Below are 14,426 nucleotides of genomic sequence, written 5' to 3' on the forward strand. Positions count from 1 at the left end.
GGAGCCCTCGAGGATGTGACTGGAGGCGATCGGCAGAGGCTGCCCCTCTGGACCCCAAATCGCCCAAACTCAGCCCAAAACCCAGCCCCCAAATCAGCCTCCAAACCCAACCACCCCAAAAACACCTCAAATCAGCCCAAAATGCCCCCAAATTCCTCATTCTAACCCCCTCTGCTCCTCCCCCCAAGCCGACCCCCCAAATGCCCCAAATCCTTCATTCCAAACCCAATTCCTCCCCCAAGCCAACCCCAAAAGCGCTCAAAAGGGACCCAAAATTGCCCCAATTTGCCCCAAAATGACCCCAGAAGGACCCCAAATGGACTCAAAATCACCCCCAAATGAGCCTAAAATGCCCCAAAGCTGACCCAAAACGACCCCAAAAGGAGCCAAAACCGCCCAAATGTGACCCAAAACGACCCCAAAAGGAGCCAAAAGCGCCCAAATGTGACCCAAAAGGACCCCAAAAAAACCCAAATATGACCCAAAAGGACCCAAACCCGCCCAAATGTGACCCAAAACGACTCCAAAAGGACCCAAACCTGCCCAAATGTGACCCAAAAGGACCCCAAAAAGGTCCCAAAAGCGCACAAATGTGACCCAAAAGGACCCCAAAAAAACCCAAATATGACCCAAAAGGACCCAAACCCGCCCAAATGTGACCCAAAAGGACCCCAAAAGGACCCAAACCTGCCCAAATGTGACCCAAAAGGACCCCAAAAGGACCCAAATATGACCCAAAACGACCCAAACCCGCCCAAATGTGACCCAAAGGGGACCCCAAAGGGACCCAAACCTGCCCAAATGTGACCCAAAACGACCCCAAAAGGACCCAAACCCGCCCCAATGTGACCCAAAACGACTCCAAAAGGACCCAAACCCGCCCAAATGTGACCCAAAAGGACCCCAAAGGGACCCAAAATGGACCCAAAATCACCCCCAAGAGCCTAAAATGCCCCAAAACTGAGCCAAACGACCCCAAAAGGACCCAAAAGCGCCCAAATGTGACCCAAAACGACCCCAAAAGGACCCAAACCCGCCCCAATGTGACCCAAAACGACTCCAAAAGGACCCAAACCCGCCCAAATGTGACCTAAAACGACCCCAAAGGGACCCAAAAGTGCCCAAATGACCCAAAACGACCCCAAAGGGACCCAAAATGGACCCAAAATCACCCCCAAAAGAGCCTAAAATGCCCCAAAACTGACCCAAACGACCCCAAAAGGACCCAAACCCGCCCAAATGTGACCCAAAACGACCCCAAAGGGACCCAAAAGCTCACAAATGTGACCCAAAAGGACCCCAAAAGGAGCCGAAAGCGCCCAAATGTGACCCAAAAGGACCCCAAAAGGACCCAAACCCGCCCCAATGTGACCCAAAAGGGACCCCAACAGTACCCAAACCCTCCCATATGTGACCAAAACGACCCCAAAGGGACCCAAAAGTGCCCAAATGTGACCCAAAAGGACCCCAAAAGGAGCCGAAAGCGCCCAAATGTGACCCAAAAGGACCCCAAAAAGGACCCAAACCCGCCCCAATGTGACCCAAAAGGACCCCAAAAGGACCCAAACCCGCCCCAATGTGACCCAAAAGGACCCCAAAAGGACCCAAACCCGCCCCAATGTGACCCAAAACGACCCCAAAGGGACCCAAAATGGACCCAAAATCACCCCCAAAAGAGCCTAAAATGCCCCAAAACTGACCCAAACGACCCCAAAAGGACCCAAACCCGCCCCAATGTGACCCAAAACGACCCCAAAAGTACCCAAACCCGCCCAAATGTGACCTAAAACGACCCCAAAGGGACCCAAAAGTGCCCAAATGACCCAAAACGACCCCAAAGGGACCCAAAATGGACCCAAAATCACCCCCAAAAGAGCCTAAAATGCCCCAAAACTGACCCAAACGACCCCAAAAGGACCCAAAACCCGCCCAAATGTGACCCAAAACGACCCCAAAGGGACCCAAAAGCTCACAAATGTGACCCAAAAGGACCCCAAAAGGAGCCGAAAGCGCCCAAAATGTGACCCAAAAGGACCCCAAAAGGACCCAAACCCGCCCCAATGTGACCCAAAAGGACCCCAACAGTACCCAAACCCTCCCATATGTGACCCAAAACGACCCCAAAGGGACCCAAAAGCGCCCAAATGTGACCCAAAAGGACCCCAAAAGGAGCCGAAAGCGCCCAAATGTGACCCAAAAGGACCCCAAAAGGACCCAAACCCGCCCCAATGTGACCCAAAAGGACCCCAAAAGGACCCAAACCCGCCCCAATGTGACCCAAAAGGACCCCAAAAGGACCCAAACCCGCCCCAATGTGACCCAAAACGACCCCAAAGGGACCCAAAATGGACCCAAAATCACCCCCAAAAGAGCCTAAAATGCCCCAAAACTGACCCAAACGACCCCAAAAGGACCCAAAACCCGCCCCAATGTGACCCAAAACGACCCCAAAAGTACCCAAACCCGCCCAAATGTGACCTAAAACGACCCCAAAGGGACCCAAAAGTGCCCAAATGACCCAAAACGACCCCAAAGGGACCCAAAATGGACCCAAAATCACCCCCAAAAGAGCCTAAATGCCCCAAAACTGACCCAAACGACCCCAAAAGGACCCAAACCCGCCCCAATGTGACCCAAAACGACCCCAAAAGTACCCAAACCCGCCGCACTGTGACCCAAAACGACCCCGCCGGGCGCCCCCCCCCCCCCCCCCCGCGCTCGCACCGAGCCTGACGATGACGTCAGCAGGGGGCCGGGCGTCCGGCGCGCGGCAGCGCAGCTCCACCTCCGCTCCCTGCTGCCAGGGCAGCTCCGAGCCGGCCGCCAGCTCCAGCAGGGGGCGCCCGGGAGCCACTGCCGGCCCCGCCCCCGAGCCGCGCGCACCGGTCACGCACCGCCGGGGGCGGGGGGACGAGGGGGGGCGCGGCGGCTCCCGGCGCCTCCCAGTGAGCCCCCGGGGGTCCCAGTGCCCTCCAGTGCCCTCCCAATGAGCCCCCGGGGGTCCCAGTGCCCTCCCAGTGCCTCCCAGTGAGCCCCCGGGGGTCTCAGTGCCCCTCCAGTGCCCTCCCAGTGCCATCCCAGTAAGCCCCCGTGGGTCCCAGTGCCCTCCAGTGCTATCCCCGTCCCTCCCAGTGCCATCCAGTGCCTCCCAGTGAGCCCCCGGGGGTCTCACTGCCCTCCAGTGCCATCCCAGTGCCCTCCCAATGAGCCCCCGGGGGTCCCAGTGCCCTCCCAGTGCCTCCCAGTGAGCCCCCGGGGGTCTCAGTGCCCTCCAGTGCCCTCCCAGTGCCATCCCAGTAAGCCCCCGTGGGTCCCAGTGCCCTCCAGTGCTATCCCCGTCCCTCCCAGTGCCATCCCAGTGCCTCCCAGTGAGCCCCCGGGGGTCTCACTGCCCTCCAGTGCCATCCCAGTGCCCTCCCAGTGAGCCCCCGTGGGGTCCCAGTGCCCTCCCAGTAAACCCCCGTGAGTCCCAGTGCCCTCCCAGTAAGCCCCCGTGGGTCCCAGTGCCCTCCAGTGCCTCCCAGTGCCATCCCGGTGAGCCCCCGGGGGTCTCAGTGCCCTCCCAGTGCCATCCCAGTAAGCCCCCGTGGGTCCCAGTGCCCTCTAGTGCTATCCCCGTCCCTCCCAGTGCCATCCCAGTGCCTCCCAGTGAGCCCCCGGGGGTCTCACTGCCCTCCAGTGCCCTCCCAGTGCTCTCCCAGTGAGCCCCCAGTCCCTCCCAGTGCCTTCCAGTGCCATCCCAGTGCCCTCCCAGTAAGCCCCCGTGGGTCCCAGTGCCCACCCAGCACAGTCAGCAGGGCAGGGCGGGAGGCCTGGGGCAGGCTCCCATTGGTCCCTTCCAGCTGGCACTGGAACCAATCATCGTCCTCCAGCGTCACTCGGCCAATCAGCAGGTGGCGCTCTTCCTGGGCAAGAGGAGCGGGCAGGCGGAGCCCAGCCCGTAAGCCCCGCCCCTTCTAACCACGCCCACCGCGAAAGCCACGCCCACATACCCTCAGGGGCGGTCCTGCTACCCCCTCCCATCAGCACAGCCCTCCCAGTCCCCCCCCAGTCCCCTCCCAGTCCCCTCCCAGTTCCCTCCCAGCCCCTCCCAGCCCCCCCCCAGTTCCCTCCCAGTTCCCTCCCAGCCCCTCCCAGCCCCCCCCCAGTTCCCTCCCAGTCCCCTCCCAGTCCCCTCCCAGCCCCCCCCAGTTCCCTCCCAGTCCCTCCCACTCCCCCCAATCCCCTGCCAGTCCCTCCCAGTCCCTCCCAGTGCCACACCTCTCCGGGGGTCTCCAGCCAATCGGTAACGAGGGTGGGCGGGGCTGGGGGGGGTCCCCAGGAGCAGCCCCCCCCGGGCCCACTGCAGAGCCTCCCCCCCGCGGCCCCCCCCCGCGGCACAGCGAAGCTCCGCCCCCGCCCCCAGCATCACGCTCCTATTGGTCGGCTCCTCAAGGAAGGGCGGGGCCAGGGCCATGCCCACTGCTTGTGGGAGGGAGGGGGAAGGGCTTATGGGGTGGGGCCAAAGCCACTCCCAGTCCCCTCGCAGCCCCTCGCAGCCCCCCTCCCAGCAACATCAGACCCCCTCCCAGCCCCTCCCAGTCCCCTCCCAGCCCCCTCCCAGTAACCTCAGACCCCCTCCCAGTCCCTCCCAGTCCCTCCCAGCCCCTCCCAGCTCCCATCCCTAACCTCTGAACTGGGCCAGCAGCAGCCCGAGCAGCACCTGAAGGGGGTCAAAGGTTAGGACCTCCCCAGCCCCAATTCCCCCTCCCAGCACCTCCAGTTGCCCCCCTAGCACCTCCCCCTGCCCCAATTCCACCCTCCCAGGACCTCCCCCAGCCCCAATTCCCCCACCCAGCACCTCCCCCAGCCCCAATTCCCCTTCCCAGGACCTCCCCCAGCCCCAATTCCCCCACCCAGCACCTCCCCCAGCCCCAATTCCCCCTCCCAGCACCTCCCCCAGCCCCAATTCCACCCCCCCAGCACCTCCCCCAGCCCCCAATTCCACCCCCCCAGCACCTCCCCCAGCCCCAATTCCCCCTCCCAGCACCTCCCCCAGCCCCAATTCCACCCCCCCAGCACCTCCCCCAGCCCCAATTCCCCCTCCCAGCACCTCCCCCAGCCCCAATTCCACCCCCCCAGCACCTCCCCCAGCCCCAATTCCCCCTCCCCCAGCACCTCCCCCAGCCCCAATTCACCCCTCCCAGCACCTCCAATTGCCTCCCCAGCACCTCCCCCAGCCCCAATTCACCCCTCCCAGGACCTTCCCCAGCCCCAATTCCCCCTCCCAGCACCTCCAACTGCCTCCCCAGCACCTCCCCCAGCCCCACTTCATCCCCCCAGGACCTCTAATTGCCCCCCAGGACCTCCCCCAGCCCCAATTCCCCCTCCCAGCACCTCCAATTGCCCCCTCCAGAGCCTCCCCCAGCCCCAATTCCCCCTCCCAGCACCTCCAATTGCCCCCCAGGACCTTCCCCCCCCCCCCATCCCAGTTTACCTCCATGCCTTCCCAGTTGCTAACTGGGAAGCAGCCTCCCCCAGGGTCCCTTTTTAACTGGGGGGGGGGAGGGGGGAGCTGAAGCCAGGACCCCTCCCCCTTCCTCCCCCCCCACATCCATTACCCTCGGGGGAGGCTTCTGCCATCCCCTCCCCCTCCCCCCCCGAAGCTCTGCCCTGATTGGCTGAGAAGGGAATGTGGGGAATGCGGGGGGGGGGGGGGGAGGTGACAAGGACCAGCTGGGACCCAGTGCCCTCCCTGTCCCCTCCCAGTCCCTCCCAGTCCCTCCCAGTCCCCTCCCAGTGCCTCCCAGTCTCTCCCAGTCCCCTCCCAGTGCCTCCCAGTCTCTCCCAGTGCCTCCCAGTCCCCTCCCAGCCCCGTCCCAGTGCCCTCCCCAGGCAGCTAAGCTCTATTCCTACTTCCTCATTTCCCTCCTCATTCGCATGTGGTACCCAATATGCAAATTAGCCCCCGGGGCCCCTGGGCAGCCTCATCCAGGTGGCTTCAGGTGGCCCCAGGATGGCCCTTGGTGGCCCTAGGTGGCCCCAGGTGGCCCTTGGTAGCCCTTGGTAGCCTCAAGTGGCCCCAGATGGCCCTTGGTAGCCACATCTCCCCCAGCTTCAGGCATTGAGCACTCATGGAGCAAGAGTTGGAGTCAAGAGGTCATGTTGGGGGGGGGAGGGGCACAGGGGGGGAGGACAAGGAGGAGACCTCCCCAGGGAGGTCACCGCCCCAGGGAGGCCACCAGGAGGCCCTGGAGCCCTGAAGGGAAGCCTGGAGGAGCTCCAACCCAACCCTTGGTGCTTGACCTCCATCTCCACCTCCATCCCAACCCAACCCAACCCTTGCTGGCAGACCCCCAGAACCTTCAACCCAACCCTTGGTGGTTGACCTCCAGAACCTCCATCCCAACCCAACCCAACCCAACTGAACTCTAGCTGGTAGACCCCTAGAACCTCCAACCCAACCCAACCCTTGGTGGTAGACCTCCAGAACCTCCATCCCAACCCAACCCAACCCAACCCAACCCTTCGTGGTAGACCTCCAGAACCTCCATCCCATCCCATCCCATCCCATCCCAACCCAACCCAACCCGACCCAACCCAACCCTTCCTGGTTGACCTCCAGAACCTCCAACCCAACCCTTGGTGGTAGACCTCCAGAACCTCCATCCCATCCCAACCCAACCCAACCCAACTGAACCCTGGCTGGTAGACCCCTAGAACCTCCAACCCAACCCAACCCTTGGTGGTAGACCTCCAGAACCTCCATCCAACCCAACCCAACCCTTGCTGGTTGACCTCCATAACCTCCCTCCCAACCCAACCCAACCCAACCCTTGCTGGCAGATCCCCAGAACCTCTAACCCAACCCTTGGTTGTTGACCTCTAGAACCTCCATCCCAACCCAACCCAACACTTGGTGGTAGACTTCCAGAACCTCCATCCCATCCCAATCCAACCCAACCCAACCCTTGGTGGTTGACCTCCAGAACCTCCACCCAACCCAATCCAACCCAACCCAACCCTTCGTGGTAGACCTCCAGAACCTCCATCCCATCCCATCCCATCCCAACCCAGCCCAACCCGACCCAACCCGACCCTTGCTGGCTGACCTCCGGAACCTCCAATCCAACCCTTGGTGGTAGACCTCCAGAACCTCCAACCCAACCCAACCCAATCCAACCCTTGCTGGTAAACCTCTAGAACCTCCATCCTAACCTAACCCAATCCAACCCAACCCAACCCTTGGTGGTAGACCTCCAGAACCTCCATCCCAACCTAACCCAATCCAATCCAACCCAACCCAACCCTTGGTGGTAAACCTCCAGAACCTCCATCCCAACCCAACCCAACCCTTGGTGGTAGACCTCCAGAACCTCCATCCCAACCCAATCCAATCCAAACCAACCCTTGGTGGTTGACCTCCAGAACCTCCATCCCATCCCAACCCAACCCTTGGTGGTAAACCTCCAGAACCTCCATCCCAACCCAACCCAACCCTTGGTGGTAGACCTCCAGAACCTCCATCCCAACCCAATCCAATCCAAACCAACCCTTGGTGGTTGACCTCCAGAACCTCCATCCCATCCCAACCCAACCCTTGGTGGTAGACCTCCAGAACCTCCATCCCAACCCAACCCAACCCTTGGTGGTAGACCTCCAGAACCTCCATCCCAACCCAATCCAATCCAACCCAACCCAACCCTTGGTGGTAGATCTCCAGAACCTCCACCCAACGCAATCCAACCCTTGGTGGTAGACCTCCAGAAGCTCCATCCCAACCCAACCCAACACTTGGTGGTAGACTTCCAGAACCTCCATCCCAACCCAATCCAACCCAACCCAACCCAACCCAACCCTTGGTGGTTGACCTCCAGAACCTCCATCCCAACACAACTCAACCCAACCCAACCCAACCTAACCTAACCCAACCGAACCCTGGCTGGTAGACCCCTAGAACCTCCAACCCAACCCTTGGTGGTAGACCTCCAGAACCTCCACCCAACGCAATCCAACCCTTGGTGGTAGACCTCCAGAACCTCCACCCAATGCAATCCAACCCTTGGTGGTAGACCTCCAGAACCTCCATCCCAACCTAACCCAATCCAATCCAACCCAACCCAACCCTTGGTGGTTGACCTCCAGAACCTCCATCCCAACCCAACCCAACCCTTGGTGGTAGACCTCCAGAACCTCCATCCCAACCCAATTCAATCCAACCCAACCCAACCCTTGGTGGCAGACCTCCAGAACCTCCACCCAACCCAACCCAACCCTTGGTGGTAGACCTCCAGAACCTCCATCCCAACCCAATCCAATCCAACCCAACCCAACCCTTGGTGGTAGACCTCCAGAACCTCCACCCAACCCAATCCAACCCTTGGTGGTAGACCTCCAGAACCTCCATCCCAACCCAATCCAACCCAACCCAACCCAACCCAACCCTTGGTGGTAGACCTCCAGAACCTCCACCCAACCCAATCCAACCCTTGGTGGTAGACCTCCAGAACCTCCATCCCAACCCAATCCAATCCAACCCAACCCAACCCTTGGTGGTAGACCTCCAGAACCTCCACCCAACCCAATCCAACCCTTGGTGGTAGACCTCCAGAACCTCTATCCCAACCCAACCCAATCCAATCCAACCCAACCCTTGGTGGTTGACCTCCAGAACCTCCATCCCAACCCAACCCAACTCTTGGTGGTAGACCTCCAGAACCTCCATCCCATCCCAACCCAACCCAACCTAACCCTTACTGGTTGACCTCCATAACCTCCATCCCAACCCAACTCAACCCAACCCAGCCTAACCTAACCCAACCGAACCCTGTCTGGTAGACCCCTAGAACCTCCAACCCAACCCTTGGTGGTTGACCTCCAGAACCTCCATCCCAACCCAACCCAACTCAACCCAACCCAACTCATCCCAACCCAACCCAACCCAACCCAACCCAACCCAACCCACCCCTTTCTGGTTGACCTCCAGAACCTCCATCCCAACCCAACCCAACTCAACCCAACCCAACTCATCCCAACCCAACCCAACCCAACCCAACCCAACCCAACCCAACCCACCCCTTTCTGGTTGACCTCCAGAACCTCCATCTCAACCCAACTCAACCCAACCCAACCCAACCCAACTCAACCCTGGCTGGTAGACCCCTAGAACCTCCAACCCAACCCTTGGTGGTTGACCTCCAGAAGCTCCAACCCAACCCAACCCAACCCTTGGTGGTTGACCTCCAGAACCTCCATCCCAACCCAACCCGACCCAACCCAACCCAACCCGACCCAACCCTTGGTGGTAGACCTCCAGAACCTCCACCCCAACCCAATCCAATCCAACCCAACCCAACCCTTGGTGGTAGACCTCCAGAACATCCACCCAACCCAATCCAACCCAACCCAACCCTTGGTGGTAGACCTCCAGAACCTCCATCCCAACCCAATCCAACCCAACCCAACCCTTAGAGGTAGACCTCCAGAACCTCCAACCGAACCCAACCAAACCCTTGGTGTTTGACCTCCAGAACCTCCAACCCAACCCAACCCTTACTGCTAGACCTCCATAACCTCCACCCAACCCAACCCAACCCAACCAAACCTTTGGTGGTTGACCTCCATAACCTTCATCCCATCCCAGCCCAACCTAACCTTGGTTGTTAGACCTTCATAACCTCCATCCCAACCCAACCCCACCCTTGGTGCTTGACCTCCATCCCAGCCCAACCCTTGGTGATTGACCTCCATCTCCACGTCCAACCCAACCTAACCCCACCCCACCCCTCACTGGTCGACCTCCACCCCCACCCCTTCACCCCTGAGCCCCTTCCCCACCCTCTCCTCCCTCTCTCCTCCCCTCCTCCTCCTGCCTCCTCCTCCAGCCCAGCCTCCCCCCCCCACCTCCTCGCCCTCTCCCCGCAGCTCCCCAGGGCCTCGGCCAAGGCCTTCTGGATGGTGCTGGAGGAGAAGTAGAAGACCAAAGGGTCCAGGACTGTGTTGAGGCTGGTGAGGAGCAGGGCATAGACCCTCCAGGGAGGGCTCCTCTGCTGCACGAAGCCCACTAGGTGCGAGAGGTTGTAAGGGGCGAAGCAGAGGCCGAAGTTGAGCACCGAGGCCAGGGCCAGGCCCAGGGCCCTCTGCTTCCTCTGCCTGGAGATGTTTGGCCTGGCCAGGAGCACCTTGAGGAAGTGATAGTAGCAGAAGAGGGTGAGGCAGAAGGGCAGGAGGAAGAGGATGAGGAAGAGCTCGAGGCGCATGGGGAGGATGAAGCGGAGCTGGGCCTCCGAGAAGTCATCGTAGCAGCGGAAGGGAGGGGGGGAGGGGGGAGGGGGAGAGGGGCTGGAGGCCCTGGAGGGATTGGAGGTGGTGGAGAGGTTGAGGGTGGAGGGCTTGGAGGGCTTGGAGCTGGTGGAGAGCTCAGAGGTGATGAAGAGCTTGAGGTTGAAGGTGTTGGAGAGCTTGGAAGGCTTGGAGAGCTCAGAGGCGGTGGAGAGGTCAAGGTTGGAACTCTGGGAGAGTTCAGAGGCAGTGGAGACATCAAAGTTGGAGCTCTTGGATCTCTTGGAGCGCTGAGAGGTGGTGGAGAGGTCAAAGTTGGAGCTCTTGGAGGGCTCAGAGGTGGTGGAGAGGTCAAGGTTGGAGCTCTTGGAGGGCTCAGAGGTGGTGGAGAGGTCAAGGTTGGAGCTCTTGGAGGGCTCAGAGGTGGTGGAGAGGTCAAGGTTGGAGCTCTTGGAGAGCTCAGAGGCAGTGGAGAGGGCAAGGTTGGAGCTCTTGGATCTCTTGGAGCGCTGAGAGGTGGTGGAGAGGTCAAGGTTGGAGCTCTTGGAGAGCTCAGAGGCGGTGGAAAGGTCAAGGTTGGAGCTCTTGGACAGCTCAGAGGTGGTGGAGAGGTCAAGGTTGGAGCTCTTGGATCTTTTGGAAAGCTTAGAGGTGGTAGAGAGGTCAAAGTTGGAGCTCTTGGAGAGCTGAGAGGTGGTGGAGAGGTTAAAGCTGGAGCTCTTGGATCTCTTGGAGAGCTCAGAGGCAGTGGAGAGGTCAAGGTTGGAGGTCTTGGAGGGCTCAGAGGTGGTGGAGAAGTCAAGGTTGGAGCTCTTGGATCTCTTGGAGGGCTTAGAGGCGGTGGAGAGGTCAAGGTTGGAGCTCTTGGATCTCTTGGAGGGCTCAGAGGCCGTGGAGAGGTCAAGGTTGGAGCTCTTGGAGTGCTCAGAGGTGGTGGAGAGGTCAAGGTTGGAGCTCTTGGAGCGCTCAGAGGCGGTGGAGAGGTCAAGGTTGGAGCTCTTGGATCGCTCAGAGGTGGTGGAGAGGTCAAGGTTGGAGCTCTTGGAGTGCTCAGAGGAGGTGGAGAGGTCAAGGTTGGAGCTCTTGGAGCGCTCAGAGGCGGTGGAGAGGTCAAGGTTGGAGCTCTTGGAGCGCTCAGAGGCCGTGGAGAGGTCAAGGTTGGAGCTCTTGGAGGGCTCAGAGGTGGTGGAGAGGTCAAGGTTGGAGCTCTTGGATCTCTTGGAGAGCTTAGAGGTGGTGGAGAGGTCAAGGTTGGAGCTCTTGGAGCGCTCAGAGGCCGTGGAGAGGTCAAGGTTGGAGCTCTCGGAGCTCTCCGAGCTCTCCTGGCAGCCCCCAGCAGCCCTGAGCCAGGCTCTCTCCGCCCCTCTGAAGCCACCAGAGCTGAAGCCCTGCCCCTGGGTGACCCAGGGGGAGGAGGGGGGGGGGCGGGGGAGGAGGTGAAGCTGCCCTCCAGGGAGCTGTTGGCCCCTCCTGGGGGGCCCTCCTCGGGGTAGAAGTGAGCCACGAAGACCACCGAGAGGTGGCCAAAGGTCAGGAGCCAGAGGCCGAGGCTGGCGGCCAGGACCCTCCGGGGCCTCCTCCGGTCCTGCAGCCTCCAGGGGGAGACCACCCCCTGGTACCTCTCCAGGCTGAGGGCAGCCAGGAAGAGGCTGCTGAGGTAGATGCTGGAGAAGAAGCAGAAGTTGGCCAGGGGGCAGAGGATGGGGGGCAGGGGCCAGGCCATGGCGGCCGCCGCCTCGGCCATGCGGAAGGGCAGGAAGAGGAGGAGCAGCAGGTCGGCGCAGGTCAGGTTGAGCAGCAGCAGGTGGCAGGAGGAGGCTGGGCGCCCCCAGGGCCGGCCCAGCAGCGCCCACAGGGTGAAGAGGTTGGCAGGGAGGCCCAGCAGGAAGGTCAGCAGGTAGGTGGTGAGCACCAGCATGGCGGCCCTGCGGGAGAGGAGGGAGAGAGAGGCGGGCAGGGCCTCAGGGGTGCCGCAGGGGCAGCCCAGGAGCACCCTGAGGAGCTCAGAAGGAGCCTGAGGAGCTCAGGAGGAGCTCAGGAGGAACCTGAGGAGCTCAGGAGGAGCTCAGGAGCAGTTCAGGAGGACCCTGAGGAGCTTGGGAGGAGCTCAGGAGGACCCTGAGGAGCTCAGGAGCAGCTCAGGAGCAGTTCAGGAGGACCCTGAGGAGCTTGGGAGGAGCTCAGGAGGACCCTGAGGAGCTCAGGAGCAGCTCAGGAGGACCCTGAGGAGCAGCTCAGGAGCAGTTCAGGAGGACCCTGAGGAGCTTGGGAGGAGCTCAGGAGGATCCTGAGGAGCTCAGAAGGAGCTCAGGAGGACCTTCAGGAGCTCAGGAGCAGCTCAGGAGGAGCTAAAGAACCTCAGGAGGACCTCAGGAAGACCTGAAGCAGTTCAGGAGTACCCTGAGGTGCTCAGGAGGATCCCAAGGAGCTCAGGAGCAGCTCAGGAGCAGCTCAGGAACACTCTGAGGAGCTCAGGAGGATCCCAAGGAGCTCAGGAGCAGCTCAGGAGCAGCTCAGGAGGACCTTGAGGAGCTCAGGAGGAGCTCAGGAGGAACCTGAAGAGCAGCTCAGGAGGAGCTCAGGAGTTGCTCAGGAGGACCTGGAGGAGCTTGGGAGCAGCTCAGGAGCAGCTCAGGAGGACCCTGAGGAGCTCGGGAGGAGCTCAGGAGGACCCTGAGGAGCTTGGGAGGAGCTCAGGAGGACCCTGAGGAGCTCAGGAGCAGCTCAGGACCCTGAGGAGCTCTGGAGGAGCTCTGGAGCAGCTCAGGAGGAGCCTGAGTAGCTCAGGAGGAGCTCAGGAGCAGCTCAGGAGGAGCCTGAGCAGCTCAGGAGCAGCTCAGGAGCAGCTCAGGAGGAGCCTGAGTAGCTCAGGAGCAGCTCAGGAGCAGCTCAGGAGGAGCCTGAGTAGCTCAGGAGCAGCTCAGGAGCAGCTCAGGAGCAGTTCAGGAGGACCCTGAGGAGCTCAGGAGCAGCTCAGGAGCAGCTCAGGAGGACCCTGAGGAGCTCAGGAGCAGCTCAGGAGCAGCTCAGGAGGACCCTGAGGAGCTCAGGAGCAGCTCAGGAGGAGCCCAAGAACCTCAGGAGGAGCTCAGCTGAAGCAGCTCAGGAGGAGCCCAAGGAGCTCAGGAGGCTTCTGGAGGAAGGAGAGCTCAGGAGGAGCTCAGGAGGAGCTCAGGAGGAGCTCCAGGTCCCCTTTAGACCTCTCTGGATCCCCTCCAGAGGCTCCCCAGGGTCTTGGGGTCCCTTCTGGACCCTCCCCCAGCTGTTGGGGTCCCCTCCCCCCCCTCCTTCCTACCTGCCCGAGGCCCTCTGCAGCAGCTCCTGGGGTAGCCTCCGGCAGGTCCTGAGGGCGTGGCCGGGGTGGGCGTGGCCAGGGGTGGGGGAGGGAGAGGAAGCTGCGGAGGTGACCACAGGAGGACCTTGAGGTCACCCAACCCCCACCCTGGGGCCAGCCCTGGGAGCCTGGTGGGGGTTGGGACCTCCCTGGTGGCCATCAGGACTGGGAGCACTGAGAGGGGAACTGGGAGGCACTGGGATGGACTGGGGAGGGACTGGGAAGGGACTGGGAGGCACTGGGATGGACTGGGGAGGGACTGGGATGGACTGGGATGGACTGGGGAGGGACTGGAAGGGACTGGGGAGGGACTGGGGAGTGACTGGGAGGGACTGGGAGGCACTGGGATGGACTGGGGAGGGACTGGGATGGACTGGGGAGGGACTGGAAGGGACTGGGGAGGGACTGGGGAGTGACTGGGAGGGACTGGGAGGCACTGGGAGGGACTGGGGAGGGACTGGGAAGGACTGGGGAGGGACTGGGAGGGATTGGGAGGGACTGGAAGGGACTGGGGAGGGACTGGGAGAGACTGGGAGAGGCTGGGAATCCTGGGAGGCCCCACTGGCTGGCACTGGTTTATACTGGGAGGCAAACTGGGGTCTCTAGGGGCTACTGGGAGGGGCAGGCTGGGTGCTGAAAGCCACACTGGGAGCTCCTGGGAGCCCATACTGGGAGGTGAAAGTCATACTGGGAGAGACTGGGAGGCACTGGGAGGGGACTGGGAGAGACTGGGAGGGGACTGGGAGGCACTGGGAGGGACTGGGAGGGGACTGGGAGGGACTGGGAGGCACTGGGAGGGACTTGGAGGGGATTGGGAGGGACTGGGGGGCAC

General features: G+C 61.5%; 1 protein-coding gene and 1 long non-coding RNA gene across 2 annotated transcripts; both read right to left on the reverse strand.

Moving 5' to 3' along the window:
• Window positions 1-4,381: 4,381 nt before the first annotated feature.
• On the reverse strand, window positions 4,382-5,596 carry LOC137460536 (uncharacterized). Its single transcript, XR_010992894.1, has 3 exons — window positions 5,477-5,596; window positions 4,669-4,702; window positions 4,382-4,461 (listed from the first exon to the last, which is right to left on the reverse strand). It is a non-coding gene; the product is annotated as an uncharacterized lncRNA (long non-coding RNA).
• Window positions 5,597-5,980: 384 nt separating this feature from the next.
• On the reverse strand, window positions 5,981-12,234 carry LOC137460530 (uncharacterized). The gene is given in 3 exon segments (XM_068170829.1): window positions 5,981-6,011; window positions 9,883-11,813; window positions 11,816-12,234. Coding segments are annotated over 3 exon segments (2,325 nt in total). The 5' UTR covers window positions 12,179-12,234.
• Between the last annotated feature and the right edge of the window lie 2,192 nt (window positions 12,235-14,426).

This window comes from Melanerpes formicivorus, unplaced genomic scaffold (assembly GCF_026170545.1).
Source record: "Melanerpes formicivorus ecotype bairdi unplaced genomic scaffold, bMelFor1.0.p_v2 SCAF_643, whole genome shotgun sequence".
In the NCBI taxonomy this organism is placed as follows: Eukaryota; Metazoa; Chordata; class Aves; order Piciformes; family Picidae; genus Melanerpes; species Melanerpes formicivorus.